Source organism: Scyliorhinus canicula, chromosome 5 (genome assembly GCF_902713615.1).
Source record: "Scyliorhinus canicula chromosome 5, sScyCan1.1, whole genome shotgun sequence".
Classification (NCBI taxonomy): domain Eukaryota; kingdom Metazoa; phylum Chordata; class Chondrichthyes; order Carcharhiniformes; family Scyliorhinidae; genus Scyliorhinus; species Scyliorhinus canicula.
Genome location: NC_052150.1, coordinates 227,811,363 through 227,824,157, shown reverse-complemented (window position 1 = coordinate 227,824,157; position 12,795 = coordinate 227,811,363). Strand labels below are relative to the sequence as shown.

The following is a 12,795-nucleotide window of genomic DNA, read 5'->3' as shown; positions in this document are numbered from 1 at the left end:
TTGGAGAGGCAATGGTATAATGGTATTGTGGCTGGATGAGTAATCCAGAGACCCAGAGAAATGCTCTGAGGACCCGGGTTCGAACCCCACCATGGCAGATGGTGAAATTTGAATTAAATAAAAATCTAGAATTAAAAGTCTAACGATGACCATGAAACCATTGTCGATTGTCGAAAAAACTCACCTGGTTCACTAATGAAAAGGAAATTTGCCATCCTTACCTGACTGGCCTACATGTGGCCTGGTATGGCAACTGCTTGGCCCAAGACCGCAAGAAACTACAGTCGTGAACACAGCCCAGTCCATCACACAAGCCCGCTTCCATCTACACCTCCTGCTGCTTGGGGAAAGTGGGCAGCATGATCCGGCTTACACACTCTTCCAATTTCTTCCATCGGGCAGGAAATACAAAAGTCTGAGAACACGCACTAACAGATTACAAAACAGCTTCTTCCCGCTGTTACCAGACTCCTAAACGACCCTCTTATGGACTGACCTGGTTAATACTACACCCCTGTATGCTTCACCCGATGCCAGTGTCTACGTATTTACATTGTATTTTCTTTTCATGTACGGAATGATCTGTTTGAGTTCTACGCAGAAAAATATTTTTCGCTGTGCCTTGGTACACGTGACAATAAACAAATCCAAATGTGACTCCAGACCCACAGCAATGTGGTCGACTCTTAAATGCCCCCTGCGATGGCCGAGCGAGACACTCAGTTCAAGGGAAATTAATAATATATATATATTTAAAAAAAAACAAATTTAGAGTACCCAATTATTTTTTATTTTCCAATTAAGGGGCAATTTAGCGTGGCCAATCCACCTAACCTGCACATCTTTGGGTTGTGGGGAAAAACCCACGCAGACACGGGGAAGACGTGCAAAGTCCACACAGACAGTGACCCAGGGCCGGGATTCGAATCCGGGTCCTCAGCGCCGTAGGCAGCAATGCTAACCACTGTGCCACCATGCCGCCCTGGAAATTAATAATATTAATTGTTTATTGTCACAAGTAGGCTTCAATGAAGTTACTGTGAAAAGCCCCTAGTCGCCACATTCCGGCACCTGTTCGGGGAGGCTGGTACGGGAATTGAACCGTGCTGCTGGCCTGCCTTGGTCTGCTTTCAAAGCCAGCTATTTAGCCCACTGTGCTAAACCAGCCCCCAATTAGGAAAATAGAAGGAGGCGGCCCTTGGAGTCTGCTCCACCATTCATTATGATCATGGCTGATCATCCAACTCAATAACCTGACCCCAGTCTGTCCCCCTCCCTATCCTTTATTCCCCTGTGTTTGGGTAACAAATGCGAGCTTTGCGGGTGACACCCACAGCCCATGACAGGGTTAAACAAAAAGGGAGCCATAGCCACAATCCTGCACTGATCAGATCATATACACAGGGGAAAGTTAGCGATGTCATTCTGCAATCCAAACCTGATTTTCCCTTATGCTCACTGCCCCCCCCCCCCCCCCCCCCCACCCTCGCCTGGTGCTGAAAAGCAATAAAATCATTGTTTCAAATCAGTTCTTTTCTGGAAGGCAAATTTCCTTCTAAGGTAAACTCAACGAGGAGTTAAAGAGGATTGGGATCAAACATAATTCCACAACTAAAAATGGTGGGATTTGCAAATCGAGAGCCCACTCCAAGTCAATGACGAGGAAGGTTTATGACAGCTGCTAGGAAGCGGAGTGCTGCAGAAAGTCTGGAGGGGTTTAGAAAATTTAATGATGAACATTTCTAAGAAAGCATCGAAGGCGTGAAAATTCCCACGGATGTTTTACAAACACAACGATCAAGAGGAGAACTACGGAAACATTCGGGCAATTAGAGACCAAAAATAGACCTTGTGTGTGGAGGCAGAAATTGTGGGCGTGATCCTCAATGAATACTTTGCATTTGTTTTCATAAATAAGAGGGATAAAGTAGACACCCTAGTTAAGGAAGCCAGGTGTGAAATGTTGGATGAGATAAGCATTGTGAGGGAGGAAATACTAAAGGGTTCAGCATCATGAAACTGAATAAACCAGTACTCCAGGTGAAATGAATCCTCAGCCTCCGAGGACAGCTAACGGTGTACCACTGAGTAAATTGGGGGGGGGGGGGGGGGGAGGGAGGGAGGGATAGACTGACATATTATGGGCCAGTCAGCCCAACCTGGGTGGTGGGAAAATCACTGGAACACATTAAAAAAAAAACAACTTTTATTAAAGTTTTCACAAAATATCAACAACAAAAATATAAAGTACAAAATGCAAAAAATTTAAAAGAAACTCAGTAACAAAAACAACTAAATTAACACCCGCCCAAACACAATATATAGAAACAAAACTGAAATAACGCCCACCCCCCCCAAACCCCGGGGTTGCTGTTGCCACTGATCGTTGTCTACCGTTCTGCCAGGAAGTCTAGGAACGGTTGCCACCACTTGAAAAACTCCTGTACCGACCCCCTCAAAGCAAATTTCACCCTTTCCAATTTGATAAACCCCGTCATGTCACTGATCCAGGCCTCAACACTGGAACACATTCTGCGACACAGTATAAATCTTTATTTCGAAAGACATGTTTTAGTGATGAGGGAAGGTTGGATCGGTTGGGGTGGTTACCCCTGGAACAGAGGAGGTTGAGGGGAGATTGTATAAAATTACTGGGGGTCGGTTTGGCTCAGTTGGCTGGACAGCTGGTTTGTGATGCAGAGCGAGGCCAACAGCGTGGGTTCAATTCCCGTACCGGCTGAGGTTATTCATAAGGCCCCGCCTTCTCAATCTCTCCCCTCGCCTGAGGTGTGGTGACCCTCAGGTTAAATCACCACCAGTCAGCTCTCCCCCTCAAAGGGGAAAGCAGCCCGCGGTATTCTGGGACTATGGTGACTTTTACTTACTATAAACTTATTAGGGGGCTAGATAGAGTGCATAGGGAGGACCCATTCCCTCAGAGATCAATAAATGGGGGCACAAAGTTAAAGATCAATGATGGAAAGAATAGAGGAGCATTTTTTTAAATTTAAAGGGTGGAGCTCGATGCCAGAAAGGACAGGAAGCAGAAATCCTCATCACAGTTAAAAAACACTTGGAAGTGTTGTAATCGACAGGGCTCCAGACCAAGAGCTGGAAGGGGGGATTAGATGGGACAGTTCTTTGTCCAGCACAAACAAGTTGGGTTCAATGCCTCCCTCCATTCCTGTGCCATGAATCTTTCTGTTTCTAAGGTCAGGATCAAAATCATATTCTTGGAGCAGGAGCGAGATTTACACCATGCCTAACCTCAACGTCGACCAGCAAGTGTTCCAGTCGCTAACACTAACCATGTCTCATAGGGGCTGTTTAGCACAGGGCTAAATCGCTGGCTTTGAAAGCAGACCAAGGCAGGCCAGCAGCACAGTACAATTCCCGTAACAGCCTCCCCGAACAGGCACCGGAATGTGGCGACTAGGGGCGTTTCACAGTAACTTAATTGAGGCCTACTCGTGACAATAAGTGATTTTCATTCATTCATTTCATTCATTCTTGCAACAACTAACTAGATATTAAACTGTTGACTGAACAGCACAGGAAGCAGTTGAGGTTAATAGCATGCTTGCATTTACTTACATACAAGGAGCAGGAGGAGGCCATTCAGCCCCCTCAAGCCTGCGCTGCCATTTAATAAGGTGATGCCTGATCTGACAGCTAACTCAAATCTGCATCTCACTTACCCCTGATGACCCATCACCCCCTTGTTTACCAAGAATCTAGCCACCTTTGCCCTAAAAATATTCAGATTTGGTTTCCACAGTCTTTTCAGGAAGAAAGTTCCAAAGTTGCCTGATTTCTGTATTAAATAAGTGATCCCTTGTTTTTAAACAGTGACCTCTGGTTCTAGATTCTCCCACAAGAGGAAACATCCTCTCCACATCCACAAGTCACTTTTTACTCATCTAAACTCCAGTGGATAATAATAATAATCTTCATTAGCGTCACCAGTAGGCTTACATTAACACTGCAATGAAGTTACTGTGAAAAGCCCCTAGTCACCACATTCCGGCGCCTGTTCAGGTACACAGAGGGAGAATTCAGAATGTCCAATTCACCCAACAAGCATGGCGTTCGGGACTTGTGGGAGGAAACCGGAGCGCCCGGAGGAAAGTCTCGCACACACAGGGAGAACATGCAGACTCCACACAGACAGTGACCCAAGCCGGGAATCAAACCCGGGTCCCTGGCGCTGTGAAGCAACAGTGCTAACCACTGTGCTACCGTGCCGCTCGCCCATAGGCCTACAAACCTCGCCTGTCCAACCTTTCCTCATAAGACAACACACTTATTCCAGGTATTCGGTCTCTGAACTACTTCCAAAGCATTTATATCCTTCCTTAAATAAGGTGACCCGTACTGTACACAAAAGTCCAGAGGTGGTCTCGCTAGTGCCTTGCACAATGAAGCATAACCGTCCTACATTGGTAATTAATTCACAAAATAAACTGTAACATTGTAATAGCTTTCCCATTTATTTGCTGTACCTGGAATCTCAGCTTTTGTGATTCATGCGCTAGGACACCCAGATCCCTCTGCATCGGAGCTCGGCAAACTCTCACCATTTAGATAATCTGCTTCTTTGCTGTTCTTCCTGCCAAAATGGACAATTTCACATTTTCCAGATCTTTGCCCGCTCACTGAGCCTATTTTCATAGATTTTTCCAGCTTCCTTTTGCCCTTTTCACAACTTACTTTCCTACCTATCTTTCTGTCATCAGTAAATTTGGCAACCATCCCTTCAATCCCTTCCTCAAAGTCATTTATATAAATTGCAAACAGTTAAGCCTTCAGCACTGATCACCACTCGTTACATCCTGCCAACTTGAAAACTACCCACTTATACCTATTCTGCCCTTCCTGTTGGCCAGCCAATCTTATATCCAGGCCATTAAGGAGGCCTACACCGCGAGCTTTCATTTTCCGTAATAACCTTTGATGTGGCACTTTATCAAATGCCTTCTGGAAATCTAAGTACAGCACATCCACTGGTTCCCCTTTATCCACAGCACATGTTACTTCATCAAAGAACTCAAATAATTTGGATGAACATGGTTTCCCTTTCACAAAACCATGTTGACTCTGCCTGCTTACCATGAATTTAGTGCTCTGCTATAACCTCTTCCCGTACCAGCCTCCCCGGACAGGCGCCGGAATGTGGCGACTACGGGCTTTTCACAGTAACTTCATTGAAGCCTACCCGTGACAATAAGCGATTTTCATTTAGCAGGGGCTGGTTTAGCTCACTCGGCTAAATCGCTGGCTTTTACAGCAGACCAAGCAGGCCAGCAGCACGGTTCGATTCCCGTACCAGCCTCCCCGGACAGGCGCCGGAATGTGGCGACTAGGGGCTTTTCACAGTAACTTCATTGAAGCCTACTCGTGACAATAAGCGATTTTCATTTTCATTTGATAATAGTGTCGAAAATTTTACATTTTTCCAATCTAATGGCACCTGCCCCAAATCTCGGGAGTTTAGGAAAATTAAACCCAACACATCAACTCATTATCTCATTAGTCACTTCTTTTAAAACCTCACTTGTTAGCTTACAGCCCCAACAATTTACTCAGTGCCACTTCACAAGTGACAGAAATTCTCCCTCCCTTCCATATCCTGGTTCATAGCTGCTACTGGGAGCTACTTGTACCCTCTGCAGTGAGGAATGGTGTAAAATACCTGTTCAATTCATCTGCCGTTCCTTTCTTTTCCATTATCAATTCTGCTGACTCACCTTCTAAAGGACCAACGCTCACTTTGTTAACTTGTTTCTTTTAAAAGTATTTAGAGAAACTTTTGCCGTCTGTTTTTATATTTCTGGCTAGCTTTCTCTTGTACTCTCATTTTCCCCCTCATTATTAATCCTTTAGTCATCCTTTGCTGTTCCTTATATTGTGTCCAGTTTTCTCACCTTCCACTGGTCTTTGCACAATTAAATGCTTTTTCTTTCAGTCTGACACTATCTTTAACCTTTCTGGTGAAGCAGGCATGGTGGGTCCAACTCTTGGACTCTTTCTTACCTATTGGAATGTATCGATTCTGAAACGTCCCCTTAAATGTTTGTTACTGCATCTCGATTGACCGATCTCCTACCCTGATTTACCAATTCACTTGAAAGGGAAGCTAGATAGATACACGAGGGAAAAGGAACAGAGGTAATTCTGACTTGGCTCACTAAATTAGAATGGAGAACTCCCGTCATTCATAGCCGTGGATTTCCCGGCCAGAGACCACAATTCCCAGCATACCCGGGGGTACCGGCACAGGTACAGAGTGGCAAAGGGGGGCAGGCTGCACACGAGCAACGGGCGACCTACTTGGATAGGGCACGGGACCAGTGTACAGCACAGTCGGGGAGGAGTCGGCTCTATGCAGCTGAATTGCTGCCGTTAGCTCAGTGTTGCTGAGGGGGCCGGGTCTCAGAAATACCCCGGGAGCCACGAGCTCTGTGCCGCTGAGAGTTGGGACATGAGGAAATCCGGTATTAGCTCCGTGTAGTTGGGGCTCAGGGAAGCCCTGGAGCAATTGTGGGCAGCAATGTGGCTGAGGAGCCGGGACTGTGCTTGTGTTTAAATGCTTGTGTAGCCTGGCTAAAACGGGGGGGGGGGGGGGGGGGGGGGCAAGCTCAATAAGAGGTCAGCCCAGCTGCAAAGGACACCAAGGCTGCTGGAACTGAGAGTGGATTTGAGGGAGAATTTGAAGAGTGAGCTTTGTGGGCGAGGGTTGTACCCATGTGAAGAGGACAATCTGGGCATCCTAACAGAATATACTGCAACCAGTTTAAAACCTACAGTTCCACCATTTTACTGGAGAAGTTGAATTCTCCAGACTAAGGAATCGTCGTGTGTAACATATCACAAGGACACAGTGCGTCTCCGAGAAGCCAGTTTCAGGCAGAGAAATTACAATTCAAGGTCTATTCTACAATGTGTACCATTGTGATGGCCCCAGTAAGTCTGCTGGTAGCAAAAGGGATTTAATAGCTACACCCAGATATCGGACCACCAATATCATTAATTGCAAGCCTTTGTAATGATTGGATAGTTTAATTAAGCATGCGGACCTTTAATATGATTGGTTAAGTATTCTCATATACTATGGATGATGTAACCTGAATCGATAAGTCACGATTGGACACAGATAACTAGAAACAAATGATTGGCATATGCCAATGTCTTGTAATCGAATCTCAAAGTATAACTGTCTGTACCATACTTGAATCTGGGCTTTTTGGTGTCTTAATTAGAATGCCAAGAGCCCTCACTACAGCCTGTAAATAAAGACTGGTTTTTAACTCCCAAGTGTCTTCGTCTGTTCTCTCGCGAGAGTGAGGGTGAAGTACACTACAGTCAAATAGCTGTATAATTTTGTCGCCCTCCCAATACCGTGGAACTCAGGTGGAGTTGAGCCGCTGTTGATTGGTGATCAGACGAGCTCTTTGGAAGCGAGGAGTGGAAATTCCTCACGAGGAAGACAAGAGTTTTCAAAGAATGTTTGTGGCTCACGGTGACGGCTGATGTCTGGGTGAGTGGCTGAGGAATTCAGGGGCCTGTCCTGTTTGTGTCTGTCATTTAATGTAGTTTGTGTTGTGTTCAACCCCAGTTTGACTGTTAATTTAGTATGTTAGAGTATAAGATTGAGAACATCGATTGTTTGCTTTGCGAACTCATGTATCGTAAAATTACTTCTGTTTGTTCAAAACTAATATCTGGTGGCTTTATTCTTTTACTAAGTACTGGGGATTTTGAATTTTGTCTACTTTCAAACAAAAAGTTACAGGTCCCTAACCAGAAAGTAACAAAGTTGGAGGTCTTGCCCGGGACTGTAGCAAGATTTAGGTGTCTGGTCAGGGATCGCAACAAGATCTACTTGGGCTGCTTATCTGCTTACTTCCATGGAACAGGATGATTCACTGGAGCAAGCGATAAATCACAAAAGATGTATCGTAATACCCTGTGAGCATCGCTGCTGATGATGAACGTGTACCCACAATTAGATGGCACGTTAAGGAAGAATAAAGACTTGCATCTGTGCTGTGCCTTCCACAACCTCAGCCATGTCCCCAGAGCACTTTACAGCTAATGCAGCATCTTGGGAACGTAATCTGTCAGAATACAGGAAACTCAGCAGCCAAAAAGGTCATACAAAGCCAAACATTAGCTCTGTTTCTCTACCCACAGAGGCCGCCAGACAGGCTGAGCTTTTGCAGCATTTTGTTGTTATTTGTTAAGGGAAGGTTGGGTCTGACTAACTTGATTGTATTTTTTTTGAGGAATAACGAATGGTTGACGGAAAAATATTGACCAGGAAAACCTCCTGCTTTATTTCCTCAAAATAATGCCGTGGGTGTTTAACACGAGGGGGCTGACAGGGCCTCAGTTTAACAACTCATTTCAAGGGAGAGTTCGTCATCTCTCAGTACTGCATTGAGAGTGTCAGCCTACATTACAGTGCTCGCGTTTCAGGGCTGGGAACTTGAATCCATGACCTTCTAACTCAGAGACGACAGCGTCACCGACGGAGCCCCGGCTGATGGTACCCAACGTTTTGGAGAATGGTCATGACCCATCACCCACTGAATGGCCATGGCATTAATTACAACAAAATGACAGATGAAGGAAAAACGAATCGATGGATATGGTGAAGGTTGGGGGGGGGGGGGGGGGGGGGGGGGAAATAAATGTTCTTATTGTGCCTGTTGCTGTGCTAACACGAGTGTCAGTTCCAGTTCATGCGAAGGTGAGCTGCCTTCTTGAGCAGCTGCAGTCCGGGTGGTGTAGGTACATCCACAGTATTTCAAAGACGGAGTAGTGAGTGACCCGGAGGGGAACCTCCAGGTGGTGGGGTTCCCAGGTTATCTGCTGTCCTTGTCCTTCCAGATGGTAGTGATCGTGGGTTTGGAAGGTGCTGTCAAAGGAACCTTGGTGAGTTACTGCAGTGCATCTTGTAGATGGGACACACGGCTGCCACTGTTCGTCGGTGGGGGAGGGTTTGAATGTTTGTGGAAGGGGGAGCAAACAAGCTCTCTGACCTGGATGGCGTTGAGCTTCTTGAGTGTTGTTGGAGCTACACTCATCCAGGCAAGTGGAGAGTATTCCATTACACTCCTGACTTGTGCCTTGTAGATGGTGGACAGGCTTTGTGTGTGTGTGTGTGTGTGTGTGGTGGTGGTTGGGGGGTGGGTGGGGGGGAGGAGGAGGAGGAGGAGGAGGAGGAGGAGGACATGAAGTGAGTTACTCTCCACAGGATTCCCAGCCTCTGTCCTGCTCTTGTTGAAACATAGAAGATCCTGAGGGGATGGACAGGGTGGGGATGTTCAGAAGTTGTTTCCTCTTGTGAGAGAGTAGGCCCAGGGAACACAGTTTAAAAATAAAGGAGTCTCCCATTTAAAAAGGAGATGAGGAAAAATGTGGTCTCTCAGAGGGTCATTTGTCTGTGGAATTCTCTACCCCAGACAGCAGTGGAGATGGTGTCATTGAAGATATTGAAGGCAGAGGCAGATAGATTCTTGACTGACAAGAGAGTCAAAGGGGGTAGACGGGAAAGGAGAGGCCACAACCAGATTGGCCATGATCTTAAAAATGGCAGAGCAGACTCGAAGGGCTGAATGGCCTTCTCCTGCACGCAGATTGGGAGCAGGAGAAGGCCATTCAGCCCTTCGAGTCTGCTCTGCCATTTTCTCCTGCTCCCAATCTGCGTGCTCATTTTGTGATTTGGGTCACTCATCTCTGTTCCTCCTCTCTTCCATTTGGCTTGTTCGCTCGGTGAACTAGTTAGAGCCAATTCCTTACCGATGCGGAAAGGCGGGCACATTCACTGGCCATTTCAAATCATTCAAAATGGTAAAACAGCAGAGGCTCAAAGGGAATTGCGAGCTGGGTCCGGCCACTGTCCGCGTGTTGGACGATGTAGAATGTAGGTATGAGGGGAGGGAGAGGAAAGGCCACATGGCGACTACAGAACCCCATTGGGATTAGGAGCCTGTCCGTCTGTAATCCTATATTAAATAATTTGGAACATTCTGTAGGGGCTGTTTAGCACAGGGCTAAATCGCTGGCTTTCAAAGCAAACCACAGCAGGCCAGCAGCACGGTTCGATTCCCGTAACAGCCTCCCCGAACAGGCGCCGGAATGTGGCGACTAGGTGCTTTTCACAGTAACTTCATTTGAAGCCTACTTGTGACAATAAGCCATTTTCATAGAATACATTGTCAAACAGAGCTAACTGTAAACTTATTTGCCAAAAAATATAAAAACTACTTACTGCTAGTTTCAGTAGGCGCTCTATCATCCTGGAATGGTCCATATCCTGGATAAATAATTACAAGCACTTAACACATAGAAACATGACGACAGCAAGTCTTCAACAGTGAGCATTCTGCAAGCACATGGAATACGTTAAACACGGAGAAACTGCTGTAAAAAATGAAGAAAAACTGAAGGGGGGGGGAAGAGGAAAAGATCAATTAAAATTTAATCCAACTCGGAGAAGCACTGAATCAAAGGCTTCAGACAAAAAAAATCAACCGACCGTCTCAATGGACAATGTCCAAATCCTCAGGCATGCGGGAATTGAAAAAAACATACTCGGTGTAGAGGGAGCTTTACTCTGTATCTAACCCCGTGCTGTACCTGTCCTGGGAGTGTTTGATGGGGACAGTGTAGAGGGAGCTTTACTCTGTATCTAACCCCGTGCTGTACCTGTCCTGGGAGTGTTTGATGGGGACAGTGTAGGGGGAGCTTTACTCTGTATCTAACCCCGAGCTGTACCTGTCCTGGGAGTGTTTGATGGGGACAGTGTAGAGGGAGCTTTACTCTGTATCTAACCCCGTGCTGTACCTGTACTGGGAGTGTTTGATGGGGGCAGTGTAGAGGGAGCTTTACTCTGTATCTAACCCCGTGCTGTACCTGTCCTGGGAGTGTTTGATGGGGGCAGTGTAGAGGGAGCTTTACTCTGTATCTAACCCCGTGCTGTACCTGTCCTGGGAGTGTTTGATGGGGACAGTGTAGAGGGAGCTTTACTCTGTATCTACCTCTGTGCTGTACCTGTCCTGGGAGTGTTTGATGGGGACAGTGTAGAGGGAGCTTTACCCTGTTTCTAACCCAGTGCTGTACCTGTCCTGGGAGTGTTTGATGGGGACAGTGTAGAGGGAGCTTTACTTCGTATCTAACCCCGTGCTGTACCTTGTCCTGGGAGTGTTTGATGGGAACAGTGTAGAGAGAGCTTTACTTTGTATCTAACCCCGTGCTGTACCTGTCCTGGGAGTGTTTGATGGGGACAGTGTAGAGGGAGCTTTACTTCGTATCTAACCCCGTGCTGTACCTGTCCTGAGAGTGTTTGATGGGGACAGTGTAGAGGGAGCTTTACTCTGTATCTAACCCCGTGCTGTACCTATCCTGGGAGTGTTTGATGGGGACAGTGTAGAGGGAGCTGTACTCTGTATCTAACCCCGTGCTGTACCTATCCTGGGAGTGTTTGATGGGGACAGTGTAGAGGGAGATTTACTCTGTATCTAACCCCGTGCTGTACCCATCCTGGGAGTGTTTGATGGGGACAGTGTAGAGGGAGATTTACTCTGTATCTAACCCCGTGCTGTACCTATCCTGGGAGTGTTTGATGGGGACAGTGTAGAGGGAGCTTTACTTTGTATCTAACCCTTTGCTGTACCTATCCTGGGAGTGTTTGATGGGGACAGTGTAGAGGGAGCTGTACTCTGTATCTAACCCCGTGCTGTACCTATCCTGGGAGTGTTTGATGGGGACAGTGTAGAGGGAGATTTACTCTGTATCTAACCCCGTGCTGTACCTGTCCTGGGAGTGTTTGATGGGGACAGTGTAGAGGGAGATTTACTCTGCATCTAACCCCACGCTGTACCTGTCCTGGGAGTGTTTGATGGGGACAGTGTAGATGGAGCTTTACTCTGTATCTAACCCCGTGCTGTACCTGTCCTGGAAGTGTTTGATGGGGACAGTGTAGAATTAGGTTTACTCTGTATCTAACCCCGTACTGTACCTGTCTGGGAGTGTTTGATGGGGACAGTGTAGAATGAGGTTTACTCTGCATTCAGTCTGTGCTGTACCTGCCTCAGGTGTGTTCAGTAGGACAGTATGGACAGAGTTTTATTCGATTTGATCTGGAAGATTAAACGCTGGCTTCTGGATGTTAGAAATGTTTTGTTCTCAATGCAAATCACAAGATCAATGCAAATTTGAGTTAATCACAATTGAAATTAAAATTCGGTGATTCTCTGTAGCATCTTCAGGTGCAATAAAATGTTGCAAGAAGCACAGGAGCATTAAAAAGCAATATTCGACACTGAGCCACGTATGGTGATATTAGGGAAGATGGCTTGGTCAAAGAGTTTGCTTTTAGGGAGCATCTGAAAGGAAGATAGAAGAGGAGAGGATCAGGGAGGGAGTTTCAGAACTGAGAACCCTCAATAGCTGAAGACGTGATCACCAATAATGCTGCAATAATAGATCCATTTGATCCAGCTCCACAATGCTGATATTTGTTTGATATTATCATGTGAGAGTACCTTTAAGAAATGGGTGTACATTACTGCAGTAATTTGGAAGAGTGGGTGGAGCTGGGCTGTCTGTCATCCTTTTATTTTTGTTTTAGGCTGTTTGATGCAGGGTGTGTTTTAGTTTCGTTTTCAGAGCTGGATAGCTGCAGTCACAGCCAGAAGGTGCATTAGAGTCTCTCTCTATAATCCAAAGACTGTAAATCGATCCTAATTAGAAAGAAATAGAAATAGAAAATTGCTTATTGTCACGAGT

At 46.2% G+C, this 12,795-nt stretch overlaps 1 protein-coding gene across 2 annotated transcripts in view; it reads right to left on the bottom strand.

Annotated features, from left to right (window-relative positions):
* Nucleotides 1-12,795, bottom strand: part of LOC119966642 (diacylglycerol O-acyltransferase 1-like) — a 146,306-nt gene that overhangs the window by 9,232 nt on the left and 124,279 nt on the right. For both annotated transcript variants that reach the window (XM_038798684.1, XM_038798685.1), the window contains one exon: nucleotides 10,277-10,321. In XM_038798684.1, coding sequence (XP_038654612.1) covers nucleotides 10,277-10,321 — 45 coding nt within the window. The remainder of the gene's footprint in view (nucleotides 1-10,276; nucleotides 10,322-12,795) is intronic.